Genomic DNA, 17,975 nt, shown 5'->3' on the forward strand with positions numbered 1-17,975 from the left:
ATCTATTCCATATTTAAAGCTACACAAGAAAAGGCAAATAAATAAATAAGTATTATATATTACGAAATGCTATCTGGCCGCATTTTGGCCAATTGCTCGACCTCGTATCCTTAGACCCTTGGCCTCGCCCTCAATATCCTTGGCCTGTGGCTGCTTGCCCAGCACTTGCAGCATTCGGTTGTAGAGCAGCTTTCGCACATCGACCGCCCAGAGAAAGTCCATGTGATTGAACTCCTTCAACGGCACCAGATACTTGCCTGTCACATTGCCCAAATCCTCGCACATGGCCTCCACATCGTGCGGATGACACAGCAGATCGTTGCTCGAATAATACACAAATGTCGGCACCGTCACCAGGCTCAGATTGTAACGCGGCGGCACATGCTCCCTGTACAAGACCATATTCTTGTTCGAACTGTAGCTATAGGGTGCGAATCGGCCAGTTTTGATAATTTGTATAAAGTGCTTGACTTGCTTGGCAGCCACGCCTGCGGGATAGTGGCCCAATACAACGGGAAACATTTTCTGAAATTTCACAGCTAGTTAAGCAATTCGTAATTCCGGCTATAATACGGGTACTTACCCTGTTGAACTCGTTCCAATTGCGTCCCACAATGCCAAAAACTGCTTCAATGCAAAGTCGCTCCGTTTCTTCGGTCATGCGACAAAGAAATCGAAATTCACCATTAAACATCTCTGTTATGGAGCTGCCCACCAGACTCTGGAATTAGAAGCGTTCGTTTCCCTTTTAGAAATATTGCAAGTCTGACTGAGATGTGAATATAGCTTTTCACATCTTAAAAATGTAATTTTTTTTTTCAAAAACAGAATATAATATTCGATATATCTAGATTTGTTGATTATCTAAAAAATATTAAAAATGGTTGCAATTAAAATGGACAAGAAAATAATAATTAATACAACAAAAGCTTCTGACTTGAAAAAATGTGCCTTCCAGCAAAAAAAAAATAAACTTTAAGCAAACTTTAAATAAAACTTCTTGAATATTGATAGACTCACATTGAAATACAAACTCATGGCACGTATGTAAGGATGATCTTCGGTTTCTTTGGCATAGACAGCAGGAGCCATGGCTTGCATGGAGATGATCTTCTCGTTGTACGCCGGTCGCATGGAACACATCACAAAGAAGGCCGTGCAGCCCTGGGAATGGCCGGCATATTGCAGCTTCTTATAGCCGGTTACCTTGAGCACATGATCGATCATCGCTGGCAGATCGTACATGCCAATTTCATGCCAACTGAAGTCCCAGAACTTGGAGGCATCCGGATCGAGGGTTGTGTGATTTCTGGAGTAGCGATTGCCACGCGCATTGCCTAGCCAAACGTCATAGTTGTGGTCGGCCAGCAAGTAGGCTACAGAATGGTGAGGGCAGAGACGATGGTAATCATTTGGCTAGGCATTAATCACGCAGACATGAAGCAGACAACACACTCACCCAGACTCACATTGGGGCCCATGACAACGAATCCCGCCGAGCTATCAACGAGTCCATGCTGGAGCAAAAAGGGCTGGGCGCCCGAATTCCGTATGCGATGCATTGTTAGAATGTAGCCATCGTCTGTGGTCACATGATGCACTTCCGCCTGGTAGCCGTACTTGGCAATTAATTTATCCTGTTGATGAAATGTGTAAATTGTTGCAGTTGATGCCAGGGTGTTGACCGGTCGCCCGGATTGACCGGATTGCTCCGGGCCATTAATCTTCGTACCACACTTAGGTTTGAGTCTTGCTTAATGTTTTTACGTTGCAGCTTCTCCTCGGGCGTCTCATCTTCGATGCTTTCCTCCTCCTCCTCTTCCTCTTCTTCCTCCTCCTCATCCTCCTCGCCGCCAATGAGCTGCGCCTGCGTTCTACTGATGAGCAGGCACAAGCCCAACGCAAACAATAAGCGACGTTGCATTGTTATCAAATGGAGCCTTTACTTGATTTTATCCCGAAAAGCATAAAGTGAAATTTGGCTTTAATTTTGGATACTTTTGGGTTTGTTTGCCTCTTCACTTGTTGGTCAACTTGAGCGCTGCACGTCGCGGCCTCAACTGAAACCGAAACCGAAAACCCGGCGACGCGTTACGAACTTCCGCGCTTACAAAGAATGCCGAAAACTTTCGATCAGCAACAACAACAAGGCCATTGACAATAACAACAACAACAATCATAATAACAATATGCGTAATGACGTGTTTTTGTTTTTATTTTATGAGGTTTACCTTTTGCGCTTAAGCTCCAATTATACCCTGTAGCCAACATGTGATTGAAAGGGGTAAAGCCCACTAAAGTGGCTAACTTTGATATTTATTTTTGTATTCAAATAAATAGGATTAGCTTAAAGTCGTACAAATTAATAACAATTAGGCCTAAAACCCAAAATAAAGTGCTTAGTTATTAGGTTCGGTTAGATAAATCAACGATTGGATGGAAATATATTTATTTTCAAACCAAGTTTTCGTATTAAGTTCATGGTAAAAATAATCTTATTGGTTCGTCTCAAAACCTGTTTACAGCTCCAACAACAACATCCATTTTTAGCATATTTAAGTATTTTATATGAACATCTGTTGAAAATCATGAAATTTGTATATAAGTATATATTTTTTAGGAGCTAGCCATTAAATTGGCATGACATATTTTAGAACTTCATACAACACAGTTATTTCCAAATATATAATAGTACGCAATTTAGATATAAGTACTTATAAATATTTAAAATGCATTGAATTATGTTTACTGAATAGAGAGTATCTACTAGTTGATACTAATCACTTTGATCACTTGAAAATGAAATGTTTTGGGACAGTTAATTAAAGTGAGAGAGACAGCGAGAGAAAGGGAAGCGAAAGACGTATTGGGATGCGTAGGGCGTTGCTATCGATAAAGAACTACACACGAAATTCAACTACAGTAAAGCTTCGATGGGTGTGTATCAATTAAGTCTGTGCCAGCATTTATGTAGGTCGCATTGCACTGATTACCTTTGTTATGTGGTAAGAGCGAGCAATTGTGTCAATTTGCTGAGGCAAGAAAAGTTTTCCATTGTAGATCTACGAAAAAAATAAAGAAACGAGTCGAATACCTAATAATTAAACAGTTTACCAAAATTGAACAAGTTTAACACAATATTTCGATAATAACAATATGTTGAAGAAAATAAGTTAAAGATTGGAAATTTAACAAAAAACAAAATTGGTAAATAAAGAAATAAATAAACATAATCAAATATTTTTTGCAGAGCATACAAAATGCTTACTTAAATTATTATTTCGAATTTATTCATTTCGAAATGTTATGAGTTAAATGTCAAAAACGGTTGGAATGTTACGTTTCCAATTGAAGATGTCTTCTTAAGTTATTTGGTTAAATTTTTTTATAATAAACAATGTGAAACATTTTTAAAAAAAATCAGCTAATCCTTTTTAGCAAATGGCGTCTGAATCTTGCTAAATTTATAATGTTTTTACAAAAGATAATAAAAACAAATATTGTGTCGGTCGAGTTATATTAAAAGTAGGTATATAAAACTTCAAAAAAAACACATTTAAAAATAATTTCAAACAATATTTAGTACTTGCAATAAACCATAATTTAAGAGTTAGTTAGAGTATCCGACCTATGATTAAGAAATACTTATATTTAAATTTTGCCTGTGCGTTTATTCATGCTTTTGGCCAAGTTTCAAGCGAATTGGCTTAATAACATTTTTGGCTGAGCCACCGTTGTTGGCGCTGCGGCATCGTCTATTGTGGGTCAAAAACTTAGGCGGTGGCCAGAAACAAAGACAACAACACGGCGGGGAAAAAAAAACAAACAACATTTTTGTGCGCTTGCCTTTTGAGTGGGCAATCAAAAGAAAGTAAAAGTGTTGGGCCCAGACGGCAATTTGTCACATTTTGTTGTTGTTGCTGTTAGTATTCAGTTTTTTATTTGATTTTTTTTTATGGTTTGGCCAAAGTCGAACCGATTACATAATTGCTACTCGGCCATTTGAACATTTGGACATTTGGCCGGTTGCCAAGGCAAATAAAACACATTTCGCTTGGCTCGCGCTTTTAATGAGCCTCAATGGACGCCTTTGATGACAGCTTGGGGAGCCAATTACTTAGCACCACCGAACCTGACGCCTCATTCGATTATGTACGGCAATTTGCCTTCGAGAAACTTTTCCATTAGCTCGATCAGTTTGTCGTTTACCAAAGTTATGACCTCGCCGGCCACCAGGAAATCAAAATGATTGAACTTCGCGGATGCAATGCGCCGCACGCTGCGCACCGAGTTCAACATTCTGGCATAGATGCCATGCACACCCTCGGGCGTGGCAATTGCATCCGTTTCCCCGAAGTACAGTATGATGGGCACACTGATTTGGCTGATATTATAGTTAAGTGCCTCGACACTATGATAGATCTGCATATTCTCAATGGGGCCATAGTCGTACGAAATGAAATCACCCGATTTCCAAATCTGCTGCAAGTGTCGCAGCTCCCGTGCAGAGCCACCCTGTAGCAGATGCTCATAGCTAAAGATTTCAAGCAACTGCAAGATATTGTGGAAAGTTGAGTAAAACGATGTTTTGAGTTAAGCAATGATTTACCTTTTTGTTGCTCAATGCACTGCCCGCTAAGTTTTTGGTATAGTATTCACATAGCTCCCGCTTTTTAGAACACAATTTACGCAGCTCTCCAGGTGGAAATAGTTCAAATTTGTTGGCCTTTTCGCGTTTCTATAAACAATTAAATAGGACAATAATCTTAATTGTGTATTATTTAAAGAAGATAAGCCCAATATTTATAGTCAGGGATTATAAAATATTATATATATATATATATATTCTCAGTCTGAGTACATATCCATATCCATATCCAGTTGTAACGTTCGTTTATAACCTTTGATAAATATTATTAAAATATTGACATAAATTTACCACATATGCCCTTAAATTTTATAATGTTTATATAAGGGCTGCTTAAATAAGAATGTGATTTAGTTGCACGTTCATTTTTAATTTTACTCCCTTGCTGCAAAGAAAATATTTATTTTTGACTCAAATTGAAATAGAGGAGCGGAATCTAAAAATGTCTATGGTATATGTCTGTGATTGTAAAATGTTGTTAATTTTGAATAATCGATTGAAATGGTCGCAAATGCAAATCAAAAACTGTTCTCGCTCTCAATCTCAATCTCAATTGCTCTCGGCAGAGCACAGCTGATTGAGCTCTCGAGCGGCGCTCTGTGGGGGGTTATCAGTTATTTTTGAACCCCGTCGAGATTAGAGCTCTTACACATTAGTTTTGTCTCCAAGTCTGCCCACAGCCGCTCTCCATGATGTCAAGAGGCTTATCAGCTGCCCGCATGGTTTGGTCCATATACTCGAGTCTTTAGTCTTGCTAAGATGTTGAAGCTAAGCAGCCGACTGCAAGCGCAAAAGGTTTTGCCTTTCGGCTGGCAAAGATTACGCCACGCCTCCTCCAGCACAGGCGGAGAGGGTGAGCGCACAGCACTTTATGATTTCCATGTGCGCAAAGGCGGCAAGATTGTGAACTTTGGTGGTTATGCACTGCCCGTGCAGTACTCCGACCAGAGCATCATCGCCTCCCACCTGTACACACGCCGTGTGGGCTCCATATTCGATGTGTCGCATATGCTACAGACCTATGTGCGGGGCAAGGATGCGGCCGCTTGTCTGGAATCCATTTGCACAGCTGACATTCTGGACATGCCCGCGGGCAGCGGCAGCCTGACAGTGTTTACCAACGATCAGGGAGGCATTTTGGACGATCTGATCGTGAATAAGGTCAGCGACAAGGAGCTCTATGTGGTCTCCAATGCGGCGATGAAGCAACAGGACATGCAAATCATGACCGCCGCTGTGGTGAATAAATCCAGGGATACCCACCGGGTGATACAATACTGATAATTATCATCTACATTGCAGTCCAACTTCAAGTCCCAAGGCAAAGATGTCTCCATTGAGTTCTTGAGCCCGGCTCATCAGTCTCTAATTGCAGTGCAAGGCCCGCAAGCAGCCCAGGAGCTATCCAAGCTGCTGCCACAGCCAAAAGCAAAAGCCCTGGAACAGCTCTACTTCATGCGCTCGGGCATCTTTGAGCTGGCGGGGATTAGCAATGTACGCATCACGCGCTGCGGCTACACGGGCGAGGATGGTGTCGAGATCTCAGTGCCTTCTACTCAGGTGGAAACTCTTACCGAGGCTCTGCTCGCTGCTGGCCAACTGAAGCTGGCTGGCCTGGGCGCACGCGATTCACTGCGCCTGGAGGGGGGTTTGTGCCTCTATGGCAGCGACATTGATGCACAGACCACACCTGTGGAGGCAGCACTTGCTTGGCTGGTGGCCAAACGGCGACGCAGCACATCTGACTTTCCTGGCGCTCAGACAATTCTTCAGCAGCTGAAGGAGGGTGCCCAGCGGCGTCGCGTTGGACTGCAAATGCTGGGCGCCAAGGCACCGCCCGCACGAGCAGGTGTCGCCATCTTCAGTGGTGGGAAGCAGGTGGGTCAATTGACCAGCGGTTGCCCCAGCCCCAGCACTGGCCGCAACATTGCCATGGGCTACGTGGCAGAGCAGCTTAAGAAGCCCGGCACCCAGGTGGAGCTAAAGGTGCGCGACAAATTCTACGAGGCGGAAATAACTCGAATGCCCTTTGTTAAGGCCAACTACTACAATAAGCCCAAGCAATAAAATATGTTTCTAAAGTTAAATGCTCAAGTGTAACTTCTGCTTTCTACTAACTATGCAATCGCATCTGAATACTTTTGAGTACATCCCTAAAGACTACTTTTGAGTACATTCCTAAAGACTGCTGACTGCCCTGATCTGCTATTTTGTACAAAATATTTTTAGTTTAGTCCATTAGGCCTGCTAATAGGATTCTGCTATAACACAATGTTGACCAATTTGTCAAACGTATTAATTGTGAGATTGGATTACTAAAATGTGTAACTGGCATGAAGTTTTCTTAATATTTTGAAAACAAAGTTGAGCAAATGATAATTTGAAGCTACTTTTGGAATAATCGATTTAAGTTAAAAAAATATATCTACAAGGTGTCAAACCGCCTTTAACGAAACCAATTTAAGTACTGAACTTGGTCAAAAACATGGCACATGACGTGATTAAAGCTGTGAACTGAACGTTTTTCGGTTTTTGCAGTCTTGATTATCTGAGATAAATACAATCGTTTCAATTCAAATCGCACCCTACTAATATTGACTTCCCATACCAAGTAATATGTCACTTATCTGATGTGGTAATTACCTTGACAAACTTCATTATGGCTCGCACCTGTGCGGCATCGAAGCGCACCTGGCGATGCAGTCGGGCCAGAGGCGCCATTGCCTGCATGAGCAGGATGTGTTGATTGAAACGCGGATGCAGCGAGCAAAGCACCAAAAATGCATTAAAAGCCTGAAGTAAACATGAATCAACAACATTTTGGGCTGTCCGATGGCCCACGCGGATATGCTCACCTGCGAGTGTCCAATTAGGAGTAGCTGATGTGCTTGCTGTGCCTGTGTCTCGCTCTGCTCCGCTTCCCGCTTTGTGTGCTCCACAATGTGGTCAATTATGGCGGGCAAATCGTAGGCGCCGTGCTCGTGAAAGCTATAGCGCCAAAACTCTGGCATGACATCGGTCAGCTCGAGGTGATGTCTGCCATAGGGCGAGGCGCCACGCAGATTCGCCAGCCACACATCGTAGTTGCGCTGATGCAGCTGAAAGGCTGCTCCAAACACACCCAATGCTACAAATGAGGCATACAATGAGCTACGATGCTTACCCAAACTCTTGCCGGGTCCCAGGCACAGCCAGCCCAGGGAGGAGCCCAGCAGTCCATGCACCAGCAGCACGGGTCGTGCACCAAGGCGCGGCAATCGCTGCAGCTGCAGCTGGTAGCCATCGGAGCTGGTCACATTGTGCAGCTCGTGGCTGTAGTTCAGCTGCTGCAGCCAGTCCAGCTGCAAACATTAGCGGACACGTCTCTTAGCCCAGTCTCAATTAATCTCCACACACACACACAAACGCGCCGCTTACCGTTGTCCATTTCTTACGCTCTCCCGACTGGGCCCAGGTTAGGCTAATGACAATGACCACGGACCCAACGATGCAGCGCGTCAACCTGCCAAATTCACACATTTTACTACCTCAACTGGGTTCTGTTTTTGCACTCGACCTTTGTCGTACGCGCTACCTAATTGCCCACCAGTTGATAATCTTTGCGCTTCACCAACCCGTGACACAGGCCAACAAAAACGACATAGGCTTTAGGACCTGTCACATTTAGGGAATTGATATTGAGGTGCAAGCAATATTTGTGCTCATTCTTTCAGCATGTAGCGGACATTCAATTATATTTTCCTGATGTATTATATTTTAGCCTTCATTTAAAAAAATATTTTTGTTTAAGAAACTTCACGTTTCTCGCTTTCTTGAATAAAGTGATTAAATGTAAAAAAAGGGTACAAATTAATTCATTTTTTTTTTAAGACTTTTATTGAAAATGTATGTAAACTAAAAATAAATGAATTTGCATTATACAAACTAGTTTAAGTAATTCATATTAATAAGCGTATTTTAATGGATATTATGCTCAATATACAAATATATAGTACAAAGTAGAGATTAATATATAGATCGAAAAGCAAATAACATCCCACAATTTAAATGCTAGTTTAATATTATAAAAATTTATATATAGTCCATTGTTGTTTGTTTTTCAAAAGTTGTCTGAGCTTCACTTAGGCGTACGCCTTGAGTTCCTTACACTATTTTAAATTCCCAATTCTAAATACCGACTCTACAGTGTAATTGTTTAATTTGCTATTCTGATTTTGTCTTACAAAACGGCAGCATTTAAACTGCTGACAACTCATTTTATTCCCCTCGAATGCTCACTTTGCTACTCTGCTGCTGGCACTTCATAAATTCTCGTATTTTTATACATTTTTTCCATGAATAAAAAAGAGTATATCAAGTAGTAGTAGGTATTTCCGTTTTTAGCCATGATAAGTCTAGCCTCGGCATATAAAAATAAATCTTAACTGATGAAAATTAAAACGCATAACCCTGTGCTTACCGCTGTCATACTAAAAACAGAGCATTGGTCAGTCGAGACAATTGTTTCCAGAAAATATTTAATTGTTCCTGTATACTATGCTCTCTAAAAACGGCCAAATAGGGTATTATGGTTTTGTGCAAATGTATGGAACAGGCAGAAGTAGAATCTTCAACCAAAGCCAAGTACGTTTGTGTGAACGCATCGATTCACATAACAAAAGCTATACATATATAATATGTATTCGACAAATACTACTTTCAAGGTTTGACTTTGGTTATTATACAGATTAGGATCGAACATCCTTGCCCCAAAAAATTTCATTAAGATGCGACAATAAACACCGAAGGTGTTTGACTAGGGTAAGAAAGAGCACAGCTGCAAGAAACATGTGTGCTAGAGTATAAGGATAGCCAGGGCTCAGGGTATCTCCAAGTCGGGTACGCCCGGCAACAGCATACTCACTCTTTTATTTAACATCTCGTGTGGCTGTAACCACAACGAAATTAATTTCAGATTTCGTTTGGCGCGACAAATGCAACAAGAGTAAATTGTTTAATTGCAGCTTTATTAAATTTGATAAAAATGCATATGCCAGCAGACAGAACACGCCCACCCGCATGCCCCACTACAAAGCGTAGTCAGTCACAGATGCAGAGAAAGGACTCGCACTCGGGGCTTCCGTTAATCGACTGCACTTTTGCATCCTGTTGCCTGCACAGGAGGCAGCTGCTCCTGCTCCGGCTCCGGCTCCGGCTCCGGCTGCATCTCCTGCTATCGCTCTTGCTCCTGTTCATACTTTTGTCCAGCATATGCCGCTACAAGGACCCTTTTGTATGGCGGCCAGTGCGACGGCGGGCATTGCGTGTCCTTTGTTGCCACAGCCAGGTCTGTTGCCCTTCCAACATATTTGCTCCCCCGCTTTCATCGTATTTTTGTATCCCATTTAATTTGGCGTTTGCTTTTGGCGCGTAGCAATTTCTTTGCATTTACTTTTTATACCCTTTAAATATATTGAAAAATAAATAAACTCTCATGTTTTGTTTTGAGCAATTTTTTTGGCAGTTAAGGTGAACAATTCGAAAGAGTCGACATAGTTTCGCTATGTCTGATTTTCGTTTTTAGATCGGCGGAGATATGTCGTTTCAAAACGACATATCTCCGCCGCTCTAAAACGAAAATCAGTCGTTTTTTTTCCTGAGAGTCGTTTTCTAACGATATTATCTCGTGCAGATCAACGGCGAATCACGGCATTTAAGGATTTCACTATGCTCCCTTCGTTTTTGCAAAATCTCGGTCGATCGGTCGTCGAAAACTCGGTTTTTGATTAAAAACCCTTTTTGTTTATCAAGATATCTTGCCCAAGCTCGGCGCTTACTATTTTCCCTGTGCTTCTTAGATACGGGCAAAGCACTATAAGCATTATGCAAAAGGTTGGGTCTGCAAGGGTATTAGATCTTCGGCGTGCCGAAGATAGCCTTTCTTTCTCGTTATCTTTCATTTTTTGGTTTTTCATAATTTTAATAAAGTTCACTGCGATTTTTTTTCTGTGCAGTCAATTGTTATCTCCCTGGCGATAAGCAAATATGCATTTGCAATTGGCGACTGCCTCTGAGTGCTTCGTGTTTGTGTTGATTTTCATATTTTCCCCCCGTTGCAGCAGAAGCCATTTTCCCATCCTTTTTTCATGAATGAATGTACTCGTATAACTCTGTGTACGATAGGCTCAACGACCAGGACTTTATTGTAAAACGTTTCCGTATACATAATATGGGCTGCAGTATAATTTAATCTATTTTATTTAAGCTTTATATATTAAGTTTTATTTAATTGCACTTCCGAGTACTTCCATCATATCGATTAAAGACTGAGCGGAAAAGTATTTTTATATGCAAGCTTTTAAATCGATTTAGCGTAATAAAACATAAGAATTTGATAAACTTAAAAAAGGTATGATATGATTTTGTTGTATCGGCAAAGAAAAGGTAAAATATTCTCGAAATGTTGTGTAGTTTAATATAATACATTTGTAAAAAAAAAGAAAAAAGTAAAATATCTTATTTATTGTATTTTAAGCTGGCTGTAAAGCTTCACCAAGCGCCTGTTCCATCCATTAACAGCTTTTGCTATCATCTCTAGTTTACCATACGTTCGAGGCTTAAGCTTATAGGGAATTGTAAAGCGAAATTATTGTTTACTTTAAAAATAATATATATATGATTTTGAAATGCAGACAATAACTGTACTTCAAAATATATTACAAGACATGTAAATCAAATATGTTTAAGCTGTTCGAAGTATTTTTGTCTCTGATATAATTAAATATACGGCTTGTTAGATTATTATTAGATTTTTTAGCATTTTTTAATTTCTTGAATTTTTTAATTTACAAAATTAACAAATATATAATTAGGAAGGCAGATGCTTTAAAGTTACTTCAACTGATTATCAATCTTTATAATCGCACTGCATGAACAAATAATGCGTTGGACAATTATCATTACATCATGCATGAATGTCATTTAGAAAAATTTAACATTATTTATCTATTTCTGATTACTGCACACGGTAATGACATTTGTAACGCCCCATAAAACATGAGCCAAATAAAAATGGCGAAAATGTAACTTTTTTGTTTGGCATTTGATTGACGCCGAAAACGTAATGTCAATAGCTCTACAAAGGTGAAACGAGTGCCAGCAACAACAAAACAACAATAATTTCGATGTTAAGCGCTTGATAGGAAAAACATTACGTCAAAGTAAATAAAATATAAGTAAACAAGTTCAGCGCAAAAAGAAAAGACACAAAACAGGAGCTTAAACCACATGAAATAAAAAATAATAACGAAAATTGTGCACAGGCAAAGTCAATCAGTGCCATTTGTTGTTGCTGTTGTTGTCATTGTTGTTAAAGCGCAGAAAACAGTCAAAAATAATAAAAGGTAGACGAATACCTTCACAAGTATCAAGTGAAAAGAAAAGAAATGAGAGACAGAGACACTTTGTGTTATTAAATAAGAGACAGCGCGACAGAGAGAAATCAAAATGTTCCAAGCTGCCGTCCGTCTCTCGGAGTTGTCACTGCTGACAATGGCGATGACGACGTTTCCGTTTCCCTTTCCGCAGCCGGGTGACAAAAATAACAAGTGTGATTACAATGGATGGCTGTACTTCTACGGGGAATACCCTGTTTCAATATCTGTATAAAGGAAAGACAATCAAAATCCACATTTCAAATAACCGCATACTTGACATATTCTGACTTGATCAATGATAATCTCTGAAATGGAAACTGTTTTCCAGAAAAGTGCAAGAAAAAAATTAGCATTTGAATTTAATGTATTTTAGATTATTATCGACAGACATTATATTCCAATAAAGAATATTTCAAATTATCAAGTACATATAGCCCTTATATTTATAATAGCATTTCGGGAATTCTGAACATTTCTAAAACATACAAACAGCCCAATACACGGATAAAGTCAAGGGAGCTCGCGTGATCAAGAATATAATCGTATAAGGTCACAGATCCCACAATTCAGCTGCAGGGTGTACAAAGGAAAACTTGACTGACAAAAATGCAAACAAACCGTGCGCCAAATGCACGGAATCAATGTAATTGAAGAACTGACTGAGTGAATGAATGAATCGCAGCGTTTATTGTGGCCACACAGCGACCCCACAGCAAAACACAGACAAAGACAACAATCCCCCTTTAGTCCCCACTTACGCTCGATAGGTAGGCATGCAAAGCTCACGCTTTGTTTGTCTTTCAACTCAATTGCACGGCAAGTCGACAACTTGTTGGGGTGCTTGCTTTTTTACGGCATTGGAGTTGGTTGGAATGGGTGGCAGTTGGTTTTCCGCCTATATGATTTTTTATTATTTCCTATGGTTTGATGTGATTGCTTTTGAAATGTTTGCGTGCCATTTGTTGACAGTAAATGCCGCTTAATGATTTCATTTTGGAGCAAATACCAAACTCAGCTAGAAATTGAGGGTCTGTTATTTTGTTTGGCTGTCTCAAATCAAATGTATTAGAACGTCATATTGAAAGGTCTCGAAATATCTAATTACAATATGCACACATTATAAAGTATACAAAGGAATGCTGCAATATTTAATAACAACCATTAAAACCGCATTTTAATGAGGCTACAAAAAAAATAAACTAACATTATCGAATTTCATTTACTGTTAATTGCATTTATACTGAGAACCACTTAACAGGCGGTCAAGATGTTTATGTTAGACATATGTTAAGGAAACTTTCGAACTAAGCTTATATATATGCCAAAACTAGAAGGCTGTTAAAGCGAAGCACTCAACTCTGTTAACATCGATTAGGCACACTTTTGACATTCATCACTCGAGCTAATAATGGCAAACAGCCGACACAAATATTGACTCTGAGCTTAATGGGCATTAGCGATGGACTCAACGCTGGTCACGAGGTGTCCTGTCAAATTATGTGCGCATTTGAAATAAACACAAGGGGCAATTTTCATGCAAACTTAAAGACTTAACAACAAAATGCTCAGTATTCGCTGGCCTCAACAAGGGCAAAGTTTTCACATTTTTGTTTAACATTTTCCAAATTCCAATTTTTTCTTTCGTCGGGTTCTTTTTGTTTTGCTTTTTGTATGCATAATGGAATTAGTTAAATTTCTCTTTGCAGCTTTTCACAATGCTGCAAAACTTTCGCTGAACTTGCGCCAAAAACTTTGCTACTGCTTTCCACGCTGTTTTCCTTGTGATGCTTTTTGGAATGTTATGCGTTTCTGATGACGTTGTACTCGTGGTTGTACTCTTACTGGAAGACCCGTTTCCGCATCGCTGTTAATGTCAGCAAAGTTGCAACTTTGAAAAAAAAACTTTTTACTTAGAACAATGTTGTCGACAATCACTCGATTTTAATTAAAATATTTATGAATTTGTCTTTCAGCGGGGTTTAAAAAAAAACCAATTCAAGTTAGAATGCGCTGGCTAAAGGAACGCGACTACCACATTCTCTGTACTTGGACTTTAGAAGGTTTTAATTGTGTAAACCTATTTTTACGAAATTTAATGATAAAATTGATGATTAAATAATATATTAACACTACTGTTGATGTTGATAAATTACATATATACATTGCAATATTTATATATATACGGCATATTCTGTCCAGCCCACGTTTGTTTATACAGGGTATAAGAAACAGAAGATGCGCAGTCCGCAAAGTCTGCGAATTTATCTTGATCAAAGTCAAGAAATTGGACATCCACAACGATGAGTCATCATTGCTGAAGGCAGAGATTGCGTCAATCAGAAATCACAGCTGGAATTATTCTGTTGTTCAGTTGGCGTTCTAATTAAAAACCCATAATATTCCATTCACACGCAAGGCACAAGAATAATAAGTAACTGAGAGTAATAACACTTTTAATTATATTTGTGGTGAGAATTTTGGCTTTATCAGATGCTATGTGACTTAGGTTTTAAAAAGACATTGATGTATGAAACGTGATGACTTTGCAAACGGATAAGCAATTCATTGGGCTTGTCCCAGTATTCGCCCTTCACTATATCGCGTTGTATATATTCTTGCAGATATAAAATACATAATACTTATTAACAAACTTGGATGAAAAAAAAAAACCCCTGCATCAATTGAGTTAAACAATTGGAGACTCATATTTCGCACAGGCTTACTATTAATTAATGTACTCACATTTCTTGAATCATTAATTTGCATATTTCGTAATCGAGCTGTACAATTAATTCTAGCCTCACTTGATTGCCGTCTATTGTTGCCAATCCGGGTTTCATAACCAGCAACAATAAAAAACTGTTTATTTAAATTAACTCTGGAGAAATTATTATTATAGGCATAAGTTATAGCTAACATCGGTTTATGGCATTGGTTGTGTTTATGAAACACATTCAGAGAATTAAATAAAACACCTGATTCTGTGTTAACTTTTTAGAAACTTTGTTTTACACTTATACTAATGCATCCTTGCATTCCTTAAAAAGTGCTACGATCCAAAGGACCAGCTAATTATGATTTTCAAAAGCAAAATTAGCCATCTAACCATAAGCCAATAATTCTTAAATGAAGTTTTTAAAAGCTATAAATGAAAGCTAGCTTACAGTTGCAGATATCGACATTTTTGCCTCATACTCATTACTCATCATAAAATAAATTAATTCATATTTTGCCCAATTAAAATATAACAATAAAAATCATAAATGTGAGCAGGTTAAATTGCGAGTTGTCTACATATGCAGTTTTTCCAATGTTTCTTATAAACAGGGGCAAGGGGCGTTTGTTTTACGCAGTCTTGAAGCCGAAAAATAAACTTTCGTTCGTTCAACCTTTGATCCGCATTTTCCATTCAAGAGCGGGGGATTGCACGAAAAAAGAATCAACTAAGTTTTCAAAGTTTTCAGTTCATTTACCGTAAAAACTCCAAAGTCACTGAAGCACTAGTTACAACGAGTAAGCTTGGATTCTGCGAAAAGTGTGAAACATGTTGCAAATGCATTTTCATAAAGATCCTTCAAAACGAACTTCACCCACCAAATCATATGCCAAGGGGGAGTTCGCCAATAAGTGTAAAACATCCCTCAAGTGAATTCGAATAAAGATTTTTGAAAAAAAATTTGTTTCAAGTGGATGGTAATCAAACAAGTTGGACACTAGCGGGTGGCATTTGCCGTCAACTAAGCTCATTCGAATTGGACTTCGCGTAGATCACCCGTCATATACTTATCTACCCAGAAATCACTTATGACGTAACATTTTTGCTATGCGAAGACCTATCTATTCTTATGGAACCCTTCAATATTTTCATGTTTTTTTGTGTTGGCTCAGTTCAATTTGGTTTCAACTTGCGCTCAGTTGCCTGCTTTATGTCTTTTCATTATTGATGACTTAATTCCAGTTGATTTATTGAGGCCACAAACAACGGGTCAGTCGGAGAGTCAGGCTGGCCAGTCGGCCATGCCCAAAAGGAGCCATCGGCTCCAGGACCGGGTTGCCATTTTGTATGCACACGTAGAGGTTCAGCTTTTATGTGGCATGTAACACACAGACACTGCGAGCCAATGTGTGTGTATGTGTGTAATTTGCACAGCTGTATCGAAGAGCCGAGACGCACGTGTTTAATAAATAAGCCAAGTTAATGTTGTGTAAAACATGGCAAGCAAAGCTAATCGAACTGCTGGTCAAAACATACACATATATTACGCACAGCATAACATTTGCAAATACTAAGTGCAAACATGAAGATACTTTGTAGGGTTCAATATAATCATGTTGGCAAATACGTATCTATTTTAGGCTTTCACCCATGTCATCAATAATAAGTCCAAAATGCATGCTGTAGTAAATTAACTTGACTCTAAATGACTTCTACTTTATCGGTTTTAATACATTAGGTATACAATTTGTGTATTTTTCATATTTTACTTGCAACATAAAAGGTAGAATAAAAATATAAGTCCGGAGTTTTTACAACTTAACGATAAGTTGTAAATCTTATCCAGTAAGGCTGACAATTTTAATTCAGAAAACATGCCAAGTCTTGGCCAAAGTCGTGTACGTAATTGGCATTCAGGCTGTAAACTATATCACACGGCTTGGAACTTATTCCAATCGACTGGCTAGGCGTATTTTAATGAGATTTGTAATTGGGAGTGTTCGAATGCGGAATGCGGTTTCATCCAATCGATCTTTCAGATCGGATTATATGACCATACAATTAATTTGTTAATATTATTTTGTTAGACTTAACGGAAGAATATTGCATTATTCATTATTCATATAAATTGTTCCTTAAAGAACATCAAAATTTATAAAAAATAATAAATTTAAGATAAATAAAACATTATTATTATTTTTTATTATTGTTATGATTAATATTGTTATTGTTAGTCATATAAAAGCTGGCCGATAGCTTAGTACAACTATGATATATAATTATAAAAATAAACAGTTGCGAATTATTATATTTATACTTATATGTTTGATCTCTCCTTTAGAGCATAGGGTTTGCTATCGGCTTTGATTATGCGCTATTATTTTAGCAGCTCCATGTATTAAAACCCAAATTAATTGCACGTCATTACCACAAATCCGTTGAAAGCGAAACGCAAGAATAAAACCACAAACGCAACCAACAAATGCGCGTTCAACCAACCGGAATGCGATGCCAAGCCCCAAAACAAATGTCGAACATTTATGTCTACGGGAATGAGCACATTTACATGCCACGCAGATATCTAAATCGACCACCCAAGTATGTAGCACAAAAGTGCACAAAACGAGCCAAAAACCTGTGAGCTCTTTTGGCCCCCCTTTTGACTCACCTCGCAACAACAGCTCCTTTACGGGTGGACCACCATTCATTTGGCTAAGCTGCAACGGTATCGATGCCCCATCGGCTCAGCCCACAAAACGCATCACTCATAGCAACCTGAATGGGTATCTGAAAGAGTGTTTTGTCTGCATCTGTGTGTGTGTGTCCATGTCTATGTGTGGGATTGGGGTGTGTGTGTGTGTGTGAATACTAATGTCCAATGATTAAATTTTAATTACCGTGCGCAAATCGAGTTTGTGTTTGGTGGCATCGTTGCTGCTGTAGCTGCCGTTGCTGCTGCTGTTGTTGCATTTTTCAAGTTGCTGGCACTTTGATGCAAATGTATGTGCATCTGCTGCTGGCTGTAGACGTAAGCGTATCTGCTGTCGCTGTATCTGTATCTGTGTCTGAATGGCTAAATGCATGCTGCTGCTCGTTTTTCATGCTGTCTATTGATCAATGCAGCACATTGCCGCCGGTTACAACCATTTCCAAGCTTGGCTAACTTCATTAACAGTTTCAATATTATTTTTGCAGC

At 39.1% G+C, this 17,975-nt stretch overlaps 3 protein-coding genes across 3 annotated transcripts; 1 reads left to right on the plus strand and 2 right to left on the minus strand.

Moving 5' to 3' along the window:
• Lip1 (Lipase 1) lies at positions 1-2,066 on the minus strand. The gene is made up of 5 exons (XM_002051984.3): positions 1,733-2,066; positions 1,460-1,637; positions 1,021-1,376; positions 584-721; positions 1-525 (listed from the first exon to the last, which is right to left on the minus strand). Exons 1-5 carry the CDS (start codon positions 1,922-1,924, stop codon positions 70-72), a joined length of 1,320 nt encoding a protein of 439 aa, XP_002052020.1. The 5' UTR covers positions 1,925-2,066; the 3' UTR covers positions 1-69.
• A 1,448-nt stretch (positions 2,067-3,514) lies between these two features.
• Lip2 (Lipase 2) lies at positions 3,515-8,167 on the minus strand. Its single transcript, XM_002051982.4, has 6 exons — positions 8,066-8,167; positions 7,812-7,989; positions 7,504-7,754; positions 7,292-7,441; positions 4,610-4,738; positions 3,515-4,551 (listed from the first exon to the last, which is right to left on the minus strand). Exons 1-6 carry the CDS (start codon positions 8,165-8,167, stop codon positions 4,141-4,143), a joined length of 1,221 nt encoding a protein of 406 aa, XP_002052018.1. The 3' UTR covers positions 3,515-4,140.
• LOC6627780 (aminomethyltransferase, mitochondrial) lies at positions 5,323-6,735 on the plus strand. The gene is made up of 2 exons (XM_002051983.4): positions 5,323-5,887; positions 5,951-6,735. Exons 1-2 carry the CDS (start codon positions 5,408-5,410, stop codon positions 6,713-6,715), a joined length of 1,245 nt encoding a protein of 414 aa, XP_002052019.1. The 5' UTR covers positions 5,323-5,407; the 3' UTR covers positions 6,716-6,735.
• Positions 8,168-17,975: the final 9,808 nt, after the last annotated feature.

Source organism: Drosophila virilis, chromosome 4, assembly GCF_030788295.1.
Source record: "Drosophila virilis strain 15010-1051.87 chromosome 4, Dvir_AGI_RSII-ME, whole genome shotgun sequence".
NCBI classification, from domain to species: Eukaryota; Metazoa; Arthropoda; class Insecta; order Diptera; family Drosophilidae; genus Drosophila; species Drosophila virilis.